At 49.2% G+C, this 23,756-nt stretch overlaps 1 protein-coding gene across 2 annotated transcripts in view; it reads left to right on the top strand.

The window, feature by feature from the left end:
- The window catches only part of NUDT14 (nudix hydrolase 14), a 263,867-nt gene that overhangs the window by 60,414 nt on the left and 179,697 nt on the right, over positions 1-23,756 (top strand). Inside the window, exon 1 of one of the 2 annotated variants that reach the window (XM_069638199.1) lies at positions 18,894-19,047. The exons of the other annotated variant lie outside the window; for it this stretch is intronic. Within the exon in view, the coding sequence (XP_069494300.1) occupies positions 18,910-19,047 (138 nt within the window). The 5' untranslated portion in view covers positions 18,894-18,909. Of the gene's footprint in view, positions 1-18,893; positions 19,048-23,756 lie in introns of those variants that run through there. 2 annotated transcript variants of the gene reach the window in all.

Below are 23,756 nucleotides of genomic sequence, written 5' to 3'. Positions count from 1 at the left end.
GGTCCTGGCTTGCAGTTTGGGCAAACTGGTTAGTCCCACCAGCTCGAGGGAAGAAGTTTCCTGGAGGATCTTCTCTGTCGACAGATTCTGAAGATTCGGACCTGCAGCAGGGCTTCACCGGGCTGTTCAGTCGTTGAAGGGGTCCTCTTCCATCAGCTCCTTGTTGGTTCTTTCGTTGATCGCATCTTTGATTGGTTATTTATAACGCGCTTAATACCCAGAGGTTTCTAAGCGCAGACCTGGGGATCGAACCTGTGTTGCTCCATGTCGTCTTGCTTCCAACGCGAGCTGTTTTCCCCCATTCATACAGCCTGGCTGTCAATCACACAGCAGGGTGGCTGTCCTGCCAAGGACATTCCCCTGAGCCAATCAAACAGAGTGCGACTTGGGTTACCAAGGGAACCCATGGCAGGGGTCCGAAGACCCCTCCCTCACATCCTGCCTACCCAGACTTTCAGGTGCCTTAAGGAGGGCTTCTGTGCAGAAACCTGTGAAAAGACGGCGAACAAAGGAATCGACCCTGGTTTGGCGCGCAGAGAAAAACATGAGAAAGACTTTAACAAAATGAAATGGTGAATAAACCCAGCCAGAGCCAAAATAAAATGTATTTGGTCAAGCTGGTTTATGTTTGAGGCTAATATAATAGCCTAAAACAATACCATGGTTATATAAGATAACTGCGGTAGAAAAGTTAGGGTAGTTACCACTGCCACCAGCCAAGTCTTGATGTAAACGGAGCGAAACAGTGCTCCATGAAGAACAGACAAAAACGGATAGGAATTAACCTTTTCCAATACTTCCAATACTCCAAGTAAGATGGTTTGTACTGGGTCTGTGATTTAAAGAGACTACATAAAATTAATGGCAACTTTACATGTTTCTGGGAGACAGTAGTCAGTCCCAGAAAAATGGAGTCAGTGGGAAGTCTAAAAGGCAACCCTGTGTCACTGCACTGAAGGTGCTGTGTAACACACAGAAAAATGATGCTCGTGGAGTAGGTGAGGCTCCGGAGCCCAAGATCACACAAATGGTAAAAGACACCCACAGCAAAACACATGTAAGAGTGGGAAAAAGGATCACACTCTTAGCAGGTGAAAACACAAAAATCCTAGAAATCCAGCAAAGCTGCTGAGTACTCATTAGGTAAGGGAAATTAGCCATAAATGAGAATTCTCCCTAACATTACAGTACTTGGCTGACTCTTCATCTGGTCACTCCATTTGCTTCTTGTGCTCTTCTTTGTCTCATTAGGTCTTGTACTTGTCACAGTCATGGGTCTATAGTGGCACATGGTTCTACTATCAAGAGTGGATGAAAAGGGTTACAATGAGGGTAGGGGTTTATGTGATGTAGTGGTGGCATGTAAGCTTTTCCCCAGGTGGACGTCCTTCTCCCCAGGAGAGGAGTCCTTCCCTGTGAGGTCCTCCCACATATTCCCACCACTAGGGGGATCATCACCTCCCTAGCCGCATAGGAAAGGGCTCTCCCCTGGGGAGAAGTGACCAGACCTGGTGAATCATCGCAGCACACAGGCTGCGTCTGCTTATTCGTCCTTTGCTGAGCATCTCTTTATCCAGTACAAAAAAGGCAGTAGGCGCCCCTCTCTAGAAAGAGCATGGCAAGATAACCTGTTCAGTGGTTTTTTCCCACTTTAAGGGTCTGCAGCCATCGCTTTTTGCTCACTGTACCTTTCACAGATGGGAAATAGCTATTTGCATATCAGTCTCTGTCCCACCCACATGGGCAGTACAGCACCGAAATGCTATGGCAATTCCTCTCTGAACAAGAGTGCCAACAGCAGCCCCATACACGTGTTTCAGCCTTGTTGGGCCTCATCAGTGAGGTGGAGCTGTGCCTCTCTGAGCACAGTGAGCAGGGAGTCCACGGCTGGTTGCCCCAGGTAACTTAGGGTGACCAACCCCAAGTTCCTTGCAAGAATACAAAAAAGGTAGCAGGCGCCCCTCTCTAGAAATAGTATGGCATGATAAGCTGTTCAGTGGTTATGAACCACTTTGAGATCTGCGGCCATCGCTCACTGTGCCATTCGGATGCTCCCCTCCACCTTGTGCCCCGCTTTGCAGTCTCTGTGCACATGTGCAGACAGGAAGGGGCAGGCTTTAAGAGCAATAATAGCCTGTTCATCGCTTGTGGTCATTTCCCTAGCCCTAATTATCCTGCACCAGTTGGGAGACCAACCTTTTCATTCCCACACATGCGAACACATCTTCAGGTAAGACTCTATCCTGTTCGTAGCCAATTCTAAGGGGAGCGAGGATGATGGCCCAAGGAAGACTACACCCCACGGGAGGGCCGTTTTTACTGAAGCATGAGGGGGTTGGCGGCGGGGTTAGGGGGATCAGTCACGGCCACCTGGGTGGGGTCTGTGTCCTTGGGCTTCCTCAGGACCCCAGCTGCGCCTCTGTTCTGCTAGCTGCCACTAGAGGGCAGTGGTTCCATGAATAGTAAATGGCGATGGCTTGCGCTGCAGAATGCGCCAATGCTGCAGGTGAATTGCGTGTTATGTTTTCTAATATGTGAGTACACTTTGCGCGGGCACCTTTATCGCAGTTGTGTAGTCCTGATTTTGCTATTCGGGTCGGTATATTGCTGTGTTATATGTACAGGCCTATTTCGGACCCCCACCCCCAATGGGGTTCTGCCCGGTTGACCCTTCATCTATGCTAGAAAAGGTGCTGAATAATTGCACTCTGGGAAATGCTGTTCGCTGTGCACACACACATGCACACACACACATGCACAGCGCAGCGGGTGGAGGGTGGGCTTTGCCTTCTTTCAGATGCTGTGACTGTGCGATGCGTCCTGCGCTATCGGGTCAGAGGTGAGGCGGGGTCGTCTGAAGTGGACCCGGTGGGTAGCCCCAGCCCTGCCACCTCGCCCACACCACTGCCTGGCAAGGGTAGCGCTGCCCTCCAAGGCAAACCGTCCCAAAAGATACTGGAAAGCCTGCCCAGAACATCGCCAGCCTGCTGTTAATTCACCTCCATTCATCAACGCTTCACTGCAAAGAATGAGTGACGTCATCATCGGGACAATGGACCCTGTGTCTCTTCCATTGTGAATTAATCTTAATAAGAAAGAAGGGGTCCATATACACACTTGGACATTCCTACCTTTCAGAACACTTCAAGATTAAGAAGAAGAAACTTAATGTATTTAAAGGTAGGATAGCTCAGTGGCAACGCGCTCGTCTTGGAAGCAACACTGGTTCTAATTATGAATCCGTGTATATATAACCATTATATTCATAATATACACAGCCTCTGGCACTCGCTATCTGCATGCAAGCCGGGGAATACATTTCTTATTACAGGCTAGTTGTGACCTCACAGCTGACCTGTACAAGGCAAATTACGTCACTACTGCTATGTAGTCAGCTATTACGCTTCAGCTGTGACGTCACATAGCTGATGCTTGAGCCAGCTCAGAGCAGAATTCCAGATGTCAATACAGCACTTAAAGCCCGTGAGATGCTTGTCAAATTTCTTGCTTTTCAAACAGTTTGATGTGACACTTTACATCAGTGCCGGATTAATCCCTGTGGAGGCCCCTATGCAGTCGAACTGTCAGCCTCCCCCCCCCCGCAAATTATCTCCTAATATATTTTTAATTTTCTGCACCGCTTTATTTTCATCTGTTGTCACAGGGCCCCTTAAAGGAGTGGGGCCCAGAGACCAGTGCCAGCTCAGCCTAATGGTTAATCCGGCACTCCTTTACAGCCAATCATTGAGAAGGGAATGTTTATGGTAGAATGTTTAAATTGTGCACTGCAGGAGTTTCACACCTTAGCAAGAATCTGCATGTTATTACCTACTATTTGTATTTATTTGTATTTATTTTATTTGTAACGCGCGCCAGGCCCAGGGGCATCCGGGCGCGATGAACTTGGCAGGGATATTTACATAGATTACACAACATATACAAAATATCCACAGAACGTAAATTTACAGCATAATACAAAGCTGATCACAGTGAGCAATAACATATGAGCATAAATTAGGCTAAACAAAGTTTAGAGGAGGCAAGAGCTCAAGGTGATTACTACAGGCATACGGCTACATTAGATTTGGGCCGTAAGCCAAACTTTGGTTTTCATTTTGAATGAATTGAAGGAAGGCTCAGTCCTGATCGTGATGGGAAGAGTGTTCCAGAGCTTAGTGGCCAGAACAGGGAAGCTCATGCCCCCTGCTTTTTGGAGTTTAAATCTGGGCACGGATAAACTGTGTTCCTGGGCAGTTCTTTGGGGTCGAGAGGAGGTGTGGAAGGAGAGGCGGTTGGAAAGATAGGGGAGAGGAGGGGGCTTCTTCGTCAAGCATTTGTGGATAAGGGCCAGTGTTTTCAACGCAATTCTCTGTTTGATAGGGAGCCAATGCAGGTTAGTCCTGATGTCGGAGATGTGTTGGTTTCATGGAATATTTAACGCCGCTCTAATGGCGTTGTTCTGGGTAATTTGCAATTTGTTAAGGTTGGCCTGGCTGGTCCCCAGATAGAGGGCACTGCAGTAGTCAATCTTGGACATGATAAGCGTTCTAGCTAAAGTGATGCTATGGGGGGTGGTCAGAAAAGGTCTAGCTGGGGTACCCGGCGTTGCCCGTGTCCTGATCGAGTGGTGTCTGATGTGCCCTGGAGGATGTTGCTCTTGTCCTCTTGTCGGCAAGTCTTGCTTCAGTTTGCTCTGGTGTCTCATGTGCCCTGGAGGATGTGGCTCCTTTCCTCATGTCGGCAAGTCTTGCTTCAGTTTGCTCTGGTGTCTCATGTGCCCTGGAGGATGTGGCTCCTTTCCTCATGTCGGCAAGTCTTGCTTCAGTTTGCTCTGGTGTCTCATGTGCCCTGGAGGATGTTGCTCCTGTCCTCTTGTCGGCAAGTCTTGCTTCAGTTTCCTCTGGTGTCTGATGTGCCCTGGAGGATGTTGCTCCTGTCCTCATGTCGGCAAGTCTTGCTTCAGTTTCCTCTGGTGTCTGATGTGCCCTGGAGGATGTTGCTCCTGTCCTCTTGTCGGCAAGTCTTGCTTCAGTTTCCTCTGGTGTCTGATGTGCCCTGGAGGATGTTGCTCCTGTCCTCATGTCGGCAAGTCTTGCTTCAGTTTCCTCTGGTGTCTGATGTGCCCTGGAGGATGTTGCTCCTGTCCTCTTGTCGGCAAGTCTTGCTTCAGTTTCCTCTGGTGTCTGATGTGCCCTGGAGGATGTTGCTCCTGTCCTCTTGTCGGCAAGTCTTGCTTCAGTTTCCTCTGGTGTCTGATGTGCCCTGGAGGATGTTGCTCCTGTCCTCTTGTCGGCAAGTCTTGCTTCAGTTTGCTCTGGTGTCTGATGTGCCCTGGAGGATGTGGCTCCTGTCCTCATGTCGGCAAGTCTTGCTTCAGTTTGCTCTGGTGTCTCATGTGCCCTGGAGGATGTTGCTCCTGTCCTCATGTCGGCAAGTCTTGCTTCAGTTTGCTCTGGTGTCTACTGTGCCCTGGAGGATGTTGCTCCTGTCCTCTTGTCAGCAAGTCTTGCTTCAGTTTGCTCTTCTGTCTCATGTCTCCTGGAGGATGTTGCTCTTGTCCTCATGTCAGCAAGTCTTGCTTCAGTTTTCTCTGGTGTTTCTGTCTCCTGGGAGATGTTGCTCCTGTCCTCTTGTCGGCAAGTCTTGCTTCAGTTTGCTCTTCTGTCTCATGTCTCCTGGAGGATGTGGCTCCTGTCCTCATGTCGGCAAGTCTTGCTTCAGTTTTCTCTGGTGTTTCTGTCTCCTGGGAAATGTTGCTCCTGTCCTCATGTCGGCAAGTCTTGCTTCAGTTTGCTCTTCTGTCTCATGTCTCCTGGAGGATGTTGCTCCTGTCCTCATGTCGGCAAGTCTTGCTTCAGTTTGCTCTGCTGTCTCATGTCTCCTGGAGGATGTTGCTCTTGTCCTCTTGTCGGCAAGTCTTGCTTCAGTTTCCTCTGGTGTCTCATGTCTCCTGGAGGATGTTGCTCCTGTCCTCTTGTCGGCAAGTCTTGCTTCAGTTTCCTCTGGTGTCTCATGTCTCCTGGAGGATGTTGCTCTTGTCCTCTTGTCGGCAAGTCTTGCTTCAGTTTGCTCTGGTGTCTCATGTGCCCTGGAGGATGTGGCTCCTGTCCTCATGTCGGCAAGTCTTGCTTCAGTTTGCTCTGCTGTCTCATGTCTCCTGGAGGATGTTGCTCTTGTCCTCTTGTCAGCAAGTCTTCTGCCCCGTAATTGCTCTTTCTGTTGCCCCATAAATTGGAATAACGTTCTCCGAATCATCCCCGTTTTGTTCTGCCCTCCAGACAGGGGTTGCAGAGAGATTTGCTGGATGCATCACTCCAGCGGGCACCGAGTCGATTGACCGATTGACATACGCAATGGTGGCTGGTGAATTTTTTAACTGGAAGGGTGTGGAATTGTGTGTCTTAGGTGGCTCAACGTATTCCCGAAGGGGAGGAACGGGATGGTTTTCTTGCCATCGTTCAGGATGGCAAGGATGCCATGTGTGAATCCGTTCAGTCGGGTCTGGACATGGTAGACTGTGTCAGCCAGTCCATGGCGGCGAGCACCGTGATACATAGATTTGTGTGGTTGCCGAAGTCGGGTTTTGCTCATGACGTACAAGCCCGGCTTCTCAACATGCCCTTTGATGGTGTACATCTTTTTGTCAGCAAGGCTGATGAGAGCCTTGATAGGTTGCAGACCTCAAAGGCTTCAGCGAAGTCGTTGAGCGCTGCGGTCCGCCAACCTCTGCCTTTTCGTCCTAGGGCACAGCAATGGAGGGGAAGTTCCTTTCGATACTACTCGTCTTTTGGTAGATCCAGAGGAGCGGCCAGTCAAAGGGGCCAATGTAGGAGTACCAGAGGTGGAAAACAGGGCACTCGAGGTGCCAAGGCCGCTCGAGCAGTTGCCTCTTTGCCCTCAAGCACTGCCGCAGCCACTTGAGCTCAGTCATAAGGCCATGTCCCATGGTTTGCCGGTTGGGGGAAGGCTGGCGCAGCATCTTATAGAGTAGCGTGCCATTACTTGAGATGTGTGGTTCTGGAGATCATAAACCACGGCTACTGTCTTCCTTTCCAGCAGAGGCCTCAAGACAATCCACCAGGGAATCTCTCTTTGAAAAGTCTGGATCCACTCCTTGCGCAAGAAATCAAATCCCTGCTGGGGGAAGGCACCATAGAACTGGTGCCAGTAGCGGAGAGGAACAAGAGATGGTATTCCCCATATGTTTTAATCCCGAAAAAAGACGGGGGATTGAGACCCATCATGGACTTGCGTGGTTTGAACAACCTCCTTAGGAAGGACAAGTTCAAGATGGTTACTCTCTCTCAAGTCCTCCAGGCCCTTCAACTTCAGGACTGATTGGTGTCTCTCAACCTCAAGAACGCTTACTTTCATGTGCCCATTCATCACAAGCACAAGAAGTACCTGAGGTTCGCGGTTGGCGACTCGCACTTTCAGTTTCGGGTCCTGCTGTTCGGATTGACCTCTGCCCCGAGGGTCTTCACCAAGCTCATGGTGGTGGTGGCAGCGTATCTCAGGAAAGGGGGGGGATTCACGTCTACCCCTGCCTGGATGATTGGTTGATCAGGGCACGCTCTCCCGAGCAAGCCCTGGATCATCTGTCCATCACCTGCCACTCCCTCCCAAGCTGGGCTTCTCCCTCAACTTAAAGAAGTCCCACTTGACACCTACCCAGCGGCTCCAGTACATCAGAGCAGTGCTCGACACATCCCTGGGGCTGTGTTTTCCTCCCCAAGTCAGGGCTCATCACATTCTGCAGATGGTGAACAAGATTCAACATGCCCAGAGTCTCCCGGCGTTCGAGTTCTTGAGGTTGCTCGGTCTCATGGCATCCTGCATTCTTCGGGTGCCAGAGGCCAGGTTGCGGATGAGATCTCTGCAGTGGGCTTTCAAGATGCAGTGGTCACAGTCCTCCGGCAGGATGTCGGATCCCGTTCAGGTGCCACCCTCGGTCGCCCAGGATCTTCTGTGGTGTGGGCCGTCGAAGGCAATCTGATGAAGGGGGCTCCATTTTGGCAACCGTGGCCGGAGGTGACGATCGTGACAGACGCATCCCTCACAGGATGGGGAGCTCATGCCAACGAGTTGACAGTCAGCGGACGCTGCTCTCCGTCGGAATCCAGACTCCATATCAATCTGTTGGAGCTGAGGGCCATCAGGCTTGCCGTGAAGGCTTTTCTGCCATCTGTGCGAGGGAAGAATGTCCTGATTCTGACGGACAACACAGTGGCCATGCACTACCTCAACAAAAAGGGGGGGGCAGGGTCTCTCCCTCTGTGCAGAGAGGCGATGCAGCTCCTGCTCTGGGCCATGCAGCAGGAAATTTAGTTCTCGGCAGTTCCTCTGGCCGGAGATGAAAACGCGGCGGCGGACGCTCTGAGCAGGCGGAGCACGGTCTCTCACGAGTGGGAGCTGACTCAGGAGATTCTCCTGGAGATCTTCGCCATTTGGGGGACCCCACAAGTGGATCTCTTTGCCACCAGTGTCAACTGCAAGTGTGAAAGATTCTGCTTGCGGGAATTTCCTCCAAGAGGAGCCTTAGGGGATGCGTTCATAGTGGAGTGGTCCTTCCCACTGCTGTACGCGTTTCCTCCAGTCCCCGTCAATCCGCAAGTGCTGCGGAAGTTACGGAGGTTCGATTCCCGAATTATCCTCATTGCTCCGGCATGGGCCAGGAGAACGTGGTACCCGGACCTTCTCGACATGTCCATCTGCCCTCTACGCCGTCTTCCCTACCGAGACGATCTGCTCTCACGGGAGGGGGGTCAAGTTCTCCATCCAGAGGTCAAGTCCCTCAACCTTCATGCTTGGCTTCTGAAAGGTTGAGGTATAAGGATTGGGACCTCCCTGAAGACGTGATGGAGGTGTTGCTTTCGGCCAGAAGGCCTGCAACGAAGTCCCTGTACCGTTGCCGTTGGAGAAAGTTCTGCGACTGGTGCAGGGTTACGAATGTGGATCCTTTTTCATGTGCCATTCCTGTGGTTCTGTCTTTTTTTTGCTTTCGTTAGCCCACTAGGGCCTGCAAATGGGTACCATTAAAGGTTACATGGCGGCGCTGTCCATATTTAAGCGCTCGTCTGAGTTCTTATTTTAAAATTCCTTTGATTTCTCAGGTGCCCGGTTAGGATTTGAACCTGGTTCTAAAATTCCCAATGGGAGCTCCGTTTGAGCCTTTACATTCTTGTCCTTTGAGACTGTTCACCTTGAAAACTGTATTTGTAGTTGCGGTCACTTCCGTTCGCTGAGTGAGTGAGTTGCAGGCACGTTCCGTTAAGCCACCCTTCAGTGTTCCATAAGGACAGGGTTGTTCTTAGGGTTCGTCCTTCTTTTCTTCCGAAAGCTGTGTCGGAATTTCATTTAAGCCAGAAGGTCATTCTTCCAGCGTTCTATCCTCCTCTGCATCCTGGTAAGGAAGAGGAGAGGCTCCATAGGTTGGATCCTAGGAGAGCTTTAAGTTTCTACATCTTACGCATGTCCCGGGTCAGAGTGGACGATCAGCTCTTTGTAGGATACGCTGGAAGGCGTTTGGGACAAGTTGTTACTAAACAGACTTTGTCTAGATGGATTATCTTGACAATTTCTGAATGTTACCACTTGGCGGGTAAGGACCCTCCGGTAGGCTTACGGGCCCATTCTACTAGGGGTGTGGCTGCCTCTACTGCCCTGCAGAGGGGTTTCCCATTTGTAACATTTGTGAAGCAGCCACATGGGCCTCTGCCCATACTTTTGTAAAACACTACTCCCTGGATTCTATCCATGGGCACGATCTATTCTGCAATTTAATTGGGCATTCTAAAATTCTAAATTCTTTTCCCACATCCTTACGTTGGTACTGCTTTGGGAGACTGTCATAGATGTGGAATACGTTGGAGAAAAGCAATCCCTTTGAAGAACACGTTACTTTCTTACCTGGTAACGTTCTTTCGAAGGGATGTTCCGACCACGTATTCCACATCGAATCCTCCCAACCTGGCCCTCTACAGAATTTCTTATGCGATTGCAGCTTCCGTTTCCACAGGGCTTTCTGTAGTCATACTGGCAGAAGATTGGTGCCACACATTCTGGGAAAAAACTATAACTGAGGCTACGGGCGTCGTGCCTCCTACTTATAACATCCGGTGACGTCGGCTCGATGGAGGCCCTCGAGGACAGCGTATCGACGTCATTGACGCAGGATGCAGATGCCGAAAATTTTCCGAAGCAGCACAGCTGTGGTTGATTACTTGTCATAGATGTGGAATACGTTGTCGGAACATCCCATCGAAAGAACGTTACCAGGTAAGAAAGTAACTTGTTCTTCTGTTTGCTGTACCCTGGAGGCCAAGTAAAAAATGCCATGCCACACTGAGAAACTATATGCAGGCTGACACTAGTTGCGCCAGTCTGCATATACTTTCTTAATGTGGCATGTGACTTTTTTACTTGACATCCAGGGTAAGGCAAACATAAGTGTTATTACATGGCTAAACTGGCCAACCCTCATTGAGCGCCAGTCTAGGCACATAATAGCACTTCACATAACAACACAGTACTGTTCATTCAGGGCCAAGCCGCAAAATAATGCCATGCCCCCAGCAGTCCCGACCCCTAAATGTAGGGCCCCTGCGGAGCGTGGCTGCTAAATTTAGGCTTGGGGGGGCTGACGTACACAATAGCGGTCATGTGCATTTTCACCTGTACATTCGCACCTCATTTAAGCAACTCGACTCCTTACATGCACTGTGAGGGTGCAGAAGTATCAGTCTGCCACAGAGGTGGCATATTTGTTGGCAAAGACGTTAAGTAAAAGAAAAGGAAAACCTAGCTGGCACTATTTCGAAGAGGGGTTTCCCTAGCTCAACAGAAAGACTAAGGACTCAGTCAGGAGGTCCAATTAATACACGGTGTCCACCGTCCTGTGTCCAAACTTATTTCCAGTCCTTGCACTCTATTTTAACGAAGGAAAACGGGGGTCTTCTTGGTCCAGAAGGAGGCTTCTCTCGTTCTGGACTCAAACTCAAATGTTCACTTATCAGTAAAAAAAAACTCCCTTCTCCTGTTCTTCCTCCACTTCACAAACATCTTATCGGGTCTGGTTCGCTATCCTGCCAGACTTGATTTGCAACTCTTCTTGTGTCAAACAAGTTGTACTTTCACAAAAAAAACACCACACATCAAATCTTTTTCCCTATCCTGCCAAACTTGACTGTGGATCTTCTGCTTTTCACCATAAGTTGCATTTCACAAAACAAACCAACAAAAAACAGAGTTCACAAGTGTAGCATCAAGTCTGGTTTACTATCCTGCCAAACTTGACTAGCTCTCGTCGCTCAAGAAAGTATATAGTCTTTTAGCAGTGGGTCCTCGAACCTTTGTCTCTCCTTCTCGTCTCTCTCTCTTGTGTGGGGTCCCAGACCCCTTGTGGATATCTTGGGGTCTCTGAGACTTGTTCCGTATCTTCTCTCTCTTTGTGTGGGTCCCCAACCCCTTTGAGCTGTCTCAGGGCATCCCTGACTTGCTGTGGGCCTCAGCCTCTTGTGTGTGTGCTTCTTTAAGCTGTAATGGGTGCTTGACCCTGCTGTTCCATTCTTGCAGGGCTTGTGGCTCTCAGACCCTGATGCACTGTACTTGAGGGGCTTCCCTGGTCTCATATGGGTCCCAGACCCCTCTCTTGTGTTTATTGCATATTGTAGCCTGGCCTGGTTCACTAACGTGCCAGGCACTGTCTCTCATATGTCCTCTTAGAATATTTCCCCAAGTACTGGCACAAGGGCGAAGGGGCTCCTCGACTTTCCCCAACTGCCTCCTTTGTTCGCCGTAATCCCTACCACCCACTACGGTAACCCAGGTACCTTTCGTGGCATTACTGGCTTGCTCGGGTGGCTTCGCAGGACAGCCTCTGCTTGCTGTGGGCTTCAGCGTGCCTTAAAATAATTGTTATGATGCGCTTAATACCGGAAACCAGTTTCTAAAGGTGAGACAGGGATTCAAACCTGTCTTGCTATGCGTTGTCTTGCTTCCAAGACAAATGCGTTGCCCCTGAGTTATACCCCCTGGCTTTCCTGCTCTCTCCACGTCTACTCGCCGTGCTTTCAGGTCTGCTCCCTCTTACCTTGCATCTCTTGCCCCAACTGCGTGGTGTGATTGCAGGTTGCTCCCAGAACTCCGATTCTCCAGCCAGGACAGCGTTGAAAACTGTGTGTTTTCAGCGAGGCTTAGTCAGTCTCCCCTGCTCTGTGCGGAGAGCCTCCAGCCAGCTCTTGATTCTTCCAGGGAGGATCTGCCTTTGCACACAGTCCTTCTTTCCTTTTTATCTCGAAGTTCAACTCTGATTGACTGTATCGCATAGGTTGGTTCTGCTGTGGGCTTTTCCTCCTGGCCCGATCTCCTTCATGTCCGTAGGTTAAGGCACACCATCTAAGTAGTTTTCGGTCTTCTTCTTCGTACCAGTATTTTCTGTGTAGATGGGGTCTCCTGCCCTACAGAAGTGGGTAACTATAGAGGATGGGGTAGGGTGAGAGGAGAGAGGGGAGAGAGAAGGACAGGGTGCATACCCTGTTCTCCCAAGATGGTCATCACTGGTCCCATAGAGGGGTTCCCTTCCTATGAGATCCACCCGCTGAGTACCACCCCCAGGGGGACTATCTGGTAGCAGCCTCACCTCACTGGCCTCATGGGGAAGGGGCTTCCCCCATGGGGGCAGTGACAATACCCTGGGATTCGAGACAACAGTTCCAGTTCATGTTTCAGGTCCTTCGGTGGCTAAGTCTCTTTTCTACAAAAAAGTCTCTTGCTCCCAAGGACCTGATGGCTTCCAAAAATAACAAACACAAGAAGTTCTGTTCCAAACATATGTTGGATGATGTTTTCAACCCTGGGTCCCCTTCTTCCGGGTGCAGCCCCCTCAAACAGTTCTTATCGATATCAGGCTATTTGGATGTTGCCTCTCCTGCTTCCGAGGAACTTATAGGTTCAAATGTCAAACAAGATGTTCTTTCGGATTGCACTTGAGGTGATGATTCTTCACCCCTGGGTCTCCCTCTTCCGGGGGTCGACCCCCAGTCGGGTTCTCTCTGGCTTTCTATTCCACATGTCGCTGGGTGATGGCTTTCACCCCTGGGTCCCCCTCTGCCGAGCTCAGACGCTTCTCAACTGTTTGTCTCCCTCTATTGGGTTCACTCTGGCTCTCATTCGCAAGCTTTCACAATTCTATTCCACATTGTACGTTGGGTGACGACTTCACCCTTGGGTTCCCCTCTTCCGCCTTGCTCCATTCTCTCCATTCCCCTGCTCCCCGCTTCACTCGCCCAGAAACCCAATATATGTACATACGGTCCGCCTCTTTCGACCCTATGCTCCAGGCTCGGCCTTTGCCATCGTTTTCCATGGGAAGAGAAAAGGACTTGACTTGGAGGTCTCTTAGATGTTTTTATGGAGGTCATACTTACCTTCCACCTACAAACATTGCCCCACTCACCCCACGTGCGGAGCTGCCAATGACAGTAGCTACCTCAGGGGTTGGCTGTACTGCTTGTGGCTGTACCGGCTCGTAGCTGCACTGCGGCCCTTGGTAATGGCCATCGCTGTGCTCGGCCGTTACTTCAGGCTGGTGGGCCCTTACCAAGGAGATCAGATGACTCAGTCACCTGGGGCCCCATGCTGCAGACCTCCAATTTCATTTCTGCATCGGTGGCAACCTTGGACTTGTGGTCCTGGTTCACTTCAGCTAAATCACATAGGGCAAAATGAATGTAAAAGCAAAGCCCAGGACTGGAGTAGGATGCGCCCAGGAGTGTGACCCTAACATTACCAGCTGCTATTGGCAACAACCGAGGTCATTATTGCCTAATTAAGGGCTCTGCATTTAACCCTTTCAGCGCCCCATGGACACCTACGTGGGGGTGATGTGTCTGCAAGATGTAAATAAACCTCCTAACGTGGCAAGGAGGCGCAAAAGAACTCAAGAATCTTGTGACCGTCCCTTTCTCTGTGATTTTATCCCATGCAAACATTGAGGGAAAAGTTAAGTCACCTTAGAACTAAAGACTGGCACTAGGGCTAGGCTTGTCTAACCGCTAAATTAGAACATCAAGTGATTGACAACCCGGTTCATGGTTCTACATTGTTTCATCGAAGTAAATTACTTTCTGGTCATTCACTTGGATGCATTTACGTAGATTTTTTTTTTTTTATTATTGCATTTGGCTCCATTACCCCCTACACTTTCCAGCCTTATACCTCTCCCCCAATTATACATATATAAATTACTTCTCCACTAATCAAATGCATCCAAGAGAATGACCAGAAAGTCTTTAACTTCGAAGAAACAACTCTACCCCAAAGCAGAGGCATTTCCAAGAGTAGAGTTGGCAGTTGGCAATTCCAACAGACACACCTATGTGGTGGTTCGTTTTATAGGTGTCAGTGTTCACGACGTTACCACTAAATCTATGTTTGAGCGGTTGGGTGGCCAGTACGTTCCTGCAGAGGTTCCCACATTGAGGAACGCACGTCGTTACTCTGAGTCTTCAGACGTGGCCAGCTCATAAGAGACTAGTGCAAGAACCCATTTGCTATCACCAATAGTTCCTCTTCTCTAGGAGGGAAGTTATTCTATGATACAAGTCCACCTGTCGGGACCTGGAACTTCTATCATCTTTCCCTCTGTGTTCGCGAGTGGGAAACTGCAGCCTTTGGCTTTCCAGTTCTGCTAAGGATTTGAGACGAGCTATTGCGTCATTCTAGTCGGCCTTTCTCCTCCAGGGCTACTTGGGCTCAGCAGCTCGCCCACCTCTCCAGGCTGATCCAGTCTTTCTCCAGGCAGCAGTCCTTCCAGAAGACTCCCCTCCAGCAGACTCCTTTTTGTATCCAGAGAGCTTCAGCAGACACGTCTGCTTCCAAGACCGGCACTGAAGTTTCCCATCACCTTATATACGCATCGGGCTATGGTTCAATGGTCTCCGATTGGTTACTTCCTAGGCTTTGTTGTCCAACTACCTGTGATTGCTTCTACTCGATAATTACCTAATTTCCTCTTACTATTGCTCTGCTGATTGGTTCTTGGGGTTTCCCAGTGCATGTGTTGCTTTCCTCCCCTCTAGCTTGCCAAGGAGATGTTTTTAAGGTGTCTTGTGGTTTGCAGCTCCATCTTGGAATGTCATCTGTTGTGGCATTGGCTTTGTGGTATCACGTGGCTGTGCTCCTGCAACCTCGTGGGAGCTTGCTGCCTTTGCCGCCGTGCCATCGGGGTAAAGGCCCTTGAAACGTCCATAGAGTCTGACTTTGTTAGCCCACAGACTTGCACGATTCGCAGTATGCAACGCAGCGTTTGCGATTTCAAAACAGTCCAGCACAGGGGGCCAATTTCCACTTTCCTTGCTTGATGTGGGGTTGTCCCCTTTAAGAATGTGTGTCATGACGTCGTCATGACTGATTCTCAATAAAAGGAGCCTCAGAAGGCTACCCGCGGCCCATCACTGCGAAGACCCTGTGAAACCAACCCTACTGTGAGAAGACCACACAGACCAAGAAGAATACAAACCCACGACTACATACTCCACCCGAGAAGATGGAGTAAAGAGGCTCAAGCCTCGGTATCCAAAATCACCGGTGATGGATATAAATCTATCAGCAAGAAGAAGAACAAGCGCTCAAGCCAGAACAGCAGCAGACTCCATGAATGGCGGCACTTCTGCCTCGTGTCTCGTTTATTGGGCCTGCAGGCTGATACTGTGTGATCACGGGCCCTGCTTGCCTGGCCTGCTGGCTGTTGCTGTGACCACGGTGCTGCAGCCACCACTGATGTGGGTGCCCCCAGATAAGTATATGTAACCTGGGAGCCCCCAGGTTACTGTCCAGTCGTGTGACCACAGCCATACCCATACGTCTGGGTGCCTCCGCAGAGGCCTGTGATAACGGCAGTCACGGTGATCCCTGCAACTGTTCCAGACAGTCCATGTGACCACGGCAATACTGTCCTCAGCTGTGTGACCACAGCCGTATCCTGATTTTCTGGGTGCCACAGCCATGATATGGCTGGCCCGTGAGCCCGCCAGGCAGCCTCCACAACACTCGATACACACAACATTCCACCTGCTCCTGCTGGAAGGAGGAAACCCTTTGCAAGTGCATGCACCTGTGATGTTTACTTTTGAAAGAGACAAGCGGGCATGGAGAGCGTTAGAGGCTGGAACAAGGCAGCCTTACCAAGGTGCCGGAGTGACCACTGGGTAAATTTGCCCAGCGTGTTGTTTACTTTACCGCTTAAGGCACACGAGGGAAACCAGCACCCAGGGCCATCTTAAGAACTTTGGGGGCCTGGGACACGGACACCTCTGGGGCCCCCCTCCAACAGACCAAAGGAATTCATGGATATAGAATATCTAGTGCGCCGCACCCCGTATCACGATAACGACCCATAGCTTGATATGCTGCCTCGCAGAGATCAAAATAAGCCTGATAAACTCCCATTCAGATACCTTACCCTCTTCATTCTTGTTGTAATCTGAGTGATACACAAGTAGCATGTCAAGGGCAACATTAGCAGTCTACGCGAGGGTACTTATGGTCATGCATGGGCACAGCAAACGTGTCATCAATAGCGGCCACATGGATGTGTACTGGACATAGTTTTACTGCAGGACACAGATTGTATGACAAAGGTACACATAATCCAGAATAGTCAAATGACTCAGATTAGCTGCCTCAGAGACAGCAAAAGTGCTCAAGCAGGGATACAGATGACCAAGGGAAGCAAGGATAAAACTACACATACCATAGCATAGAGAATGGATGACTATTTGAAGATACCAGGAAGGTGTCTGTATCCAGACAGACTGAAATTAGAAGTGGGACATGGTTTTCAAGCAGTGTTGCCATTCGAGAGCAAAGAAACAGGTGACTGTGGTATGTAATACTTCAATGCTCACTATCATTATAGAGAAAGTAACTACTCCATATATAGCCAGTGAAACCATGGGTGAGTCTTTTTTAAAGATCATACCCTGAGAGCGAAATCCCTCTGAAGGGCTGACAATTTTGAAAGGTTTAGGGACTTGCAATTTTGACAGGTGAGGAAATACAAGATTAAATGAGATACCCAGGATCACACATTCATTAAGAGGTGAACCTGGGATTTGTACCTACTCTGCAATTTCTGCTCTTTCCCAATTTATTTTCTAGTTTTTACCTTAAACTAAAATAAACCCGTTTTACAGAACTGACTTGGAAAATATGATAATCACATATCCCAATATAAACAATTTACAAAACAAAACGTTATAGAAACATATTATGCAAAATGGGAATGATTCTAGCTTCACTGTCTCCATCATCAAGGCAAGTATATAAATACCAGCATACTAATGGATGAGATCTTAAAAGATTTCAGATAGGTTTCTCTTTTGTATTGTAAAGTTTTAAATACACCCCAAACACAGGCGTGTGCAATGGTATTTAAAACCGGCAGACAAACCTTTGAATTGTACAAAAAAGCAAACAGTTTTGTTGTCACATAAGAAGCAGACCTTAAAATATGCTTGTAAGAAGCCTGCAATATGTGGTCTGCTCTCTTCTGTCTAGCCAGGTTTTACAACTCCTCATCTAAACAAACCAATTTTTAGACCTTCACCATACTGATTCTATGTTAGGTTATATAGCAACTGCTATCTAGTACAGGTACATTGGTGATGATAACACCTGGAGTGCTACATAACAAAGTACATATACATGCAGGCTTAACAACTTCATACATCCGAAACGCTGAGTCGGCCTTGCTGGAATTTGGTATTGTAATTTTGCATATGAACGCAGATCTCTGCAATGAGTGCTTAACACACTGAGCTATCCTCTGAACCATCGGGGCACTCACATTATGATGAGAATGCTACAGGTGTTGTGCCACGCAAACTATGCATACCACAGTGAACATAGGATTACAGGAAGAAAAGATCAGAACAAAATGTGCTTGTCAACAACAGACAGAAAGTAGGTTTAGCCATAGCAGCACACCATAGAAAATCCTGATGTGTAATACTTAATTTTGTTGACTTGGGGAAACTGACTTAAAAAAATAAAATAAGGCTCCTTCTTGGGGCCCCCCTCCATGGTGGGGGCCCGGGGCACGTGCCCCCTTTGCCCTCCCATAAAGACGTCTCTGCCAGCACCAGCGCCAACCACCCGGATAACCACCTGGTAATTTGATGACAGTGGACTCATTGATTGACACCCGCCCCCCTGCCCCCCCAGCATTCCTTCCACAGGGCCAATCATTGTTCCAGGTGAGAAAGCTCACACAGCCTGTGTGTGACCTGGGAGCGTGCAGCAGCCTGGGTTCCCTCGGTGGGAGTGAGTAATGGCACTCCTTGAAACAGTAACTCGACTGGGCAAGGGTCTTCCTGTCCCACTGCACCTGCCCGGTCCAGGCAGTGTCAGAACACCTGTTCTGCACCCAGGGACCTGCCTGAGCCCTGTCTTCCAGGGCCCAATCACTGTGTTGACGCTTTTGCCGGCCCGTTTTACTGATGTAATTAACCGGTAGTGCATGGCTGACAAGTCCCGGCCACCCCATTCTGCGCAGCCCCCCACCCCCACCCTGCACGCCCAGAAGATCCCACAGCACTTGTCTGCGGCTGGGGTTAATGATGCTGTTTAACGAGTGATGTATAATCAGGCCTTTTAAATATGCGTGAGCTGTTAGCCGGGGTCCCCGAGCTGAATGGGGGCTAGTGGTTAAATGCATAATGTGGCAGTAATGGGCTCGTGCAGCAGAGGGCCTGGGAAGGGAGGGTTCCTTCGCAGCGAGCAGGGGCAAGTCCAGGCTTGCAGGCCCCCAGCCATAGTTCATCTGTGGCTCTCTGGCTGTTCAGGTTTCACTGCATTGTGTGAAAGGTAAACACCGGGTGTGTAGGCCTGCCCCTCTCTCCACAGCACATGCACGTGAAAAAGACTGGGGGCCAGGCAGCATGTAGAATGCAGGCAAGGTTCATTACAACCAAAGCGCCAGAGATCCAACTCATCCGACGGTTAAGAAGTGCTACTGCTGTTTGCAATGCGTGTTTCTTTTATAAGGTGGGTAGAGTCTCTAGGGATCAGAGTGCAGTTTCTGTGCTTTTCATTTTCCAAGCGCTTTCTCCATTTCCCATCTTGCCCCTGAGGTCTGTCCACCTGTTGCTTTTGTCTCCTGTCCCCTTGTTGAAAAACCACATTTCTGTGACTTGCATGTGCGCGCTATGACGATTCTGATGGAGTCATCACGGTCCCCGGCGGTAACCTCCTCCCATGTGGCCAGGGGACGGCAGGCGCTACCTGATCCTGACCTGGGGGGCGGCTGTTTGAAGGAGGATCACATAGAAGGAAACAGCCTGCAGGAGATGTCGTGGCTCCATCGGGTGAGACATGGTATTCCCCCATTTTCCCTTGGAAATAACCTCCCTATTTCTAAAGCCCTCATAGCCTATTGTCATGTATACACTCCTTGTTCCTATGAAGAACAGGGAAACCCCCATTATAAAAACTATAAACCAACCTCACCAACCTGATGAATCACCTTTGTCAATTCCACATATCCATCAAACAGAACTGACATGCCATCAAAATCTTTTCATGCTTTCATAAATCAATTAGCACCAAGGGACTACGGTTTCCAGAATCCTGAAAATACTGGGACGAAGAAGAGAGGATTGAGCAAAAGAGATCACAAGCCAAACAAGCGTTCTAGTGTTTCCCGGCACACACATGTGACCGGAAACTTTACGCAGCCCAAACCGAGAGACCTTGACAGCTGCTCTGGGGACTGTAGAGCAAGAGCTGAACCTCGCTACGAGGAGTGGGGAACCCAAAAGCTGGAACCGGCATGGAGAAGCGAAGCGACTCGCAGACAGAGAAAGAGGATTCCGAGCGAAGAAACGCTTAGTGAATGCCAGGAGCCGGTGAGGGACTCCTGGGCGGTCGGAGATGGAGAAAAGCAGCATTTCGCCTACCAGTGCTGAGAGGAAAGCAGGCGTGTCAAGCGGAAGCAGCAGAGGACTGGCCAACGAAGTGAAGGCGGTGGCGAGGAGAAGGCAGGCTGGAATGCTTCATCTGCAGACTGCGAGAGAGTGAAGCAACGCCAGAGGGGACGGGTGAGTCCACCCAGAAGCAGAGAGGACACCGGGGCGTATCGGCGACCATGCCAAGTGCAAATCTATGAAAACCAATTACAATTGGGGATTTTAAATTATGACTAACCGCTCTTCTAATGTGTGGATGTGCAAAGTGCAAAGAACAGAAAGCGGATAACCTTTCAAAAGGGTACATTATCTAACCTTATATAAGGACCTGTGGGAGCGGGTGAAGACAGAATTCCTGGCAGGAAAGTAAACCAGGCCCCTTTCAAGTGTGTGAAAACAGAAGTCCTGGCAGGAGAGTAAACCAGGCCATTTCAAGAATGTGTATCAAAAGTCCTTGCAGGGGAGTACTCCAGGCAGTCTGAAGTACGTGAATCGGGAGTCCTTGCAGGAGAGTATACCAGGTAATTGGAAAGGATTGTGTTAAACCAGAGAGAAGAAACAACACCATCTGAAATTGTAAAACCAAAACGTTTTTTGTGCAAGTGTGGTAAAAGAATTGTGTTAAACAAGAAAGAAGAAAGCAGGTCATCTGAAATTGTGAACGAAAACAGTTTTGTGTGCAAGTGTGATAGTAAGCCTAAGAAAGGCCCAAGGGACTATTGTTTAGGAAGTCTCTAGGAGCAAGGAAGAATCCAGGGTACGAAACGACCCTCTGGGACCAAGAATCTTCTTCGATGAGGACCTTTTCCTTAAATCATTTATTCTTTATGAACACTTTTTCTGATCCTTCCAAGGTTGAAGACATTTCCCTTTTCACCTTATAGTTCAGTTCGTGGTGTGAGGGTCAGGATAGAACTTTTGACACAGGACAGTTTTGTTTTCACACTGACATGGACAGCTCCTTAGTTTAGTTAGGGAAACTCCTCTTATAGTAGGGTCACAGCGGCCTTTCCCAACCCCCTTTTATGGTCAATAAAAGTCTTTAACCAAAAACATGGCAACCATGTGTCCGACTTTAATTTCTGACTCCTCACAGTGCCCAGTCATATATTCAGAAATGTTTGCCCGTCCACATGGAAAAAAGATGAGAGAACACCAAGCCAGCCACTTCAAAAAGTTGATATAATTGAAAAAACACACCCCCACCCAATCATCACCCCTACAGAAGACAGGGTCGTGCAAGAACCTAACAAACAAATTCTTGCCAATCTCTCTCCAGTCTCAGAGACAACCTCTACAAATGAGTAGTGCAAGGGGTTCTTGGAGTAAGAATCAGACAACAGATTCTGAATTAACAGTAACATTTATTAACTTAAACGTCACGATGGAAAAACACCCATTTTGCCCTATACTATAATGGATTTTCCCTACCAAACCAAAACTAAGGGAAGTCAAAGTCCAAGAGTTCAATTTAGTAATCTGTCTGTGTCTGGAACCTATGCCTGCCCTCACAACTAATCCACACAATGTGTAGGGATAACAGCAGCCAACAAAACACAAGGTTCGGTGCTCTCTCCAGCTCACGTCTTTCTTTCAGCTCCCTTCCCCAAGCATAAAGCAGTTCCAACAAAAAGTCTCAGGATTGCCTTAAGTTCAAAATTACATAGAGTTAACGAAGACTCAGGGTTCTCTTCCCAAAGTTTCAAAACACTGTTCCAAACACAGAATATCTTGAGACTCTGTCCTCAAGTCAATAAGCAGGTTATCCTCCGGGTTCCCTTCCACAAGATTCACTTTCAATGTTATAAGGATATTTTCCAGTTTTCTTAAACTTCTGCACCACATTTGCGCCCTCTGTACATGGTTGGTCTTTATGCGCAAAAGTTTTGACTGAAAGTTACAGTTAATTCACTTGTTAAAGTTCATCTCCAAAGTTCTGTTCACTTTGGAGTCCAATATATATTGGGTTCACTTATATTGCTGAGGTTCTGTTCACTTTAAGGTTCAACATGTGTTGGTTTCTTTGGTTCAAAGCTTTGTTTCACTTGTAGATTCATCCTAAATGGATCTTGCTTGCATAGAAAGTTTCATCCACTTTTCACCTTGGCACAGGATGGGTTTATTTGAATTTTAAAGCTCCATTCATTTATAATCTTTGTAGGCAACACTTTTCTTTCTGTTCAGTATTCAATAGGTATGAGCGAAGAAGGTATTTATTTCTGGGGGTATGGCTTTAAAGGCAGCCAACTCTGTTTGTGCCTTGGCAAGATTCACTCACACTCTGTGGAATTGTGCATCTTTGGCGGCTGAGCATATTCCCGAAGGGGAGGACGGTATGATTTTTTATCCCTTGTGCAAGACGGCAAGAATGCCATGTGTGAATCCATTCAGTCGTGTCTGGACAGGGCAGACTGTGTCAGCCGGTCGATGGCTGCGAGCACCGTGATACGCAGGTTTGCGTGGTTCAGGGTTTTGCTCCTGATGTGCAAGCCCGACTCCTCAACATGCCCTTTGATGGTGTCCATCTTTTTGGCAGCAAGGCTGACGAGAGCCTGTAGAGGTTGCAGACCTCCAAAGCTGCAGCGAAGTCTTTGAGCGCTGCAGTACATCAACCTCCGCCTTTTTGTCCTAGGGCAGAGCAATGGAGGGGCGGTTGCTTTCGGGACTCTTCCTTTGGTAAACCAAGAGGAGCTGCCAGTCAATGGGGCCACCATAGGAGTACCAGAGGTGGAAAGCAAGGTACTTGAGGTGCCAAAGCGGCTCAGGCAGTTGCCTCTTTGTCCTCCGGCACTGCTGCAGCCGCGTCCGCTCAGTCATGAGGCCATGTCCCATGGTTCGCCAGTTGGGGGCAGACTGATGCAGCATCTTGAAGAATGGCGTGCCATTACTTCAGATGTGTAGGTTCTGGAGATCATAACCCACAGCTACTGTCTCCCCTTTTGGCAGAGGCTTCACGACAATCCACCGGGGAAGCTCTCTTTGAAGCGTCCGGATCCGCTCCTTGGAAACTCTTTCTCAAGTCCTCCAGGCCCTTCAACTTCAGGACTGGTTGGTGTCTCTTGACCTCAAGGACGCTTATGTGCCGATCCATCCAAAGCACAAGAAGTACCTGAGGTTCGCGGTTGGCGACTCGCACTTTCAGTTTCGGGTCCTGCCGTTCGGATTGACCTCGGATTGACCTCTGCCCCAAGCTGATGGTGGTGGTGGCAGCGTATCTCAGGAAAGGGGGGATTCACGTCTACCCCTACCTGGACGATTGGTTGATCAGGGCACACTCTCCTGAGCAAGTCCTGGATCATCTGTCCGTCACCTGCCACTCCCTCCACAAGCTGGGCTTCTCCCTCAACTTAAAGAAGTCCCACTTGACGCCAACTCAGAGGCTCCAGTACATCAGAGCAGTGCTCGACACGTCCCTGGGGCAGTGTTTTCCTCCCCAGGTGAGGACTCATCACATTCTGCAGATGGTGTACAAGTTTCAACATGCCCAGAGTCTCCCGGCGTTCGAGTTCTTGAGGTTGCTCGGCCTCATGGCATCCTGCATTTTCCTGGTTTCAGAGGCCAGGCTGCGGATGAGATCTCTGCAGTGGGCTCTCAAGGTGGTCGTTCAGATTCTGCCCTCGGTTGCACAGGATCTTCTGTGGTGGGCCGTCAAAGGCAATCTGATGAAGGGTGCTCCATTTTGGCAACCGTGGCCGGAGGTGACGATTGTGACAGACGCATCCCTCACGGGTTGGGGAGGTCATGCCAATGAGTTTAGGGCCAGCGGCCGTTGGTGTCCGTTGGAGTCCA

Source organism: Ambystoma mexicanum, chromosome 14 (assembly GCF_040938575.1).
Source record: "Ambystoma mexicanum isolate Mex_15411 chromosome 14, UKY_AmexF1_1, whole genome shotgun sequence".
Classification (NCBI taxonomy): domain Eukaryota; kingdom Metazoa; phylum Chordata; class Amphibia; order Caudata; family Ambystomatidae; genus Ambystoma; species Ambystoma mexicanum.
The sequence above is the reverse complement of the archived record's forward strand: the minus strand, read 5'-3'. Positions and strand labels throughout refer to the sequence as shown.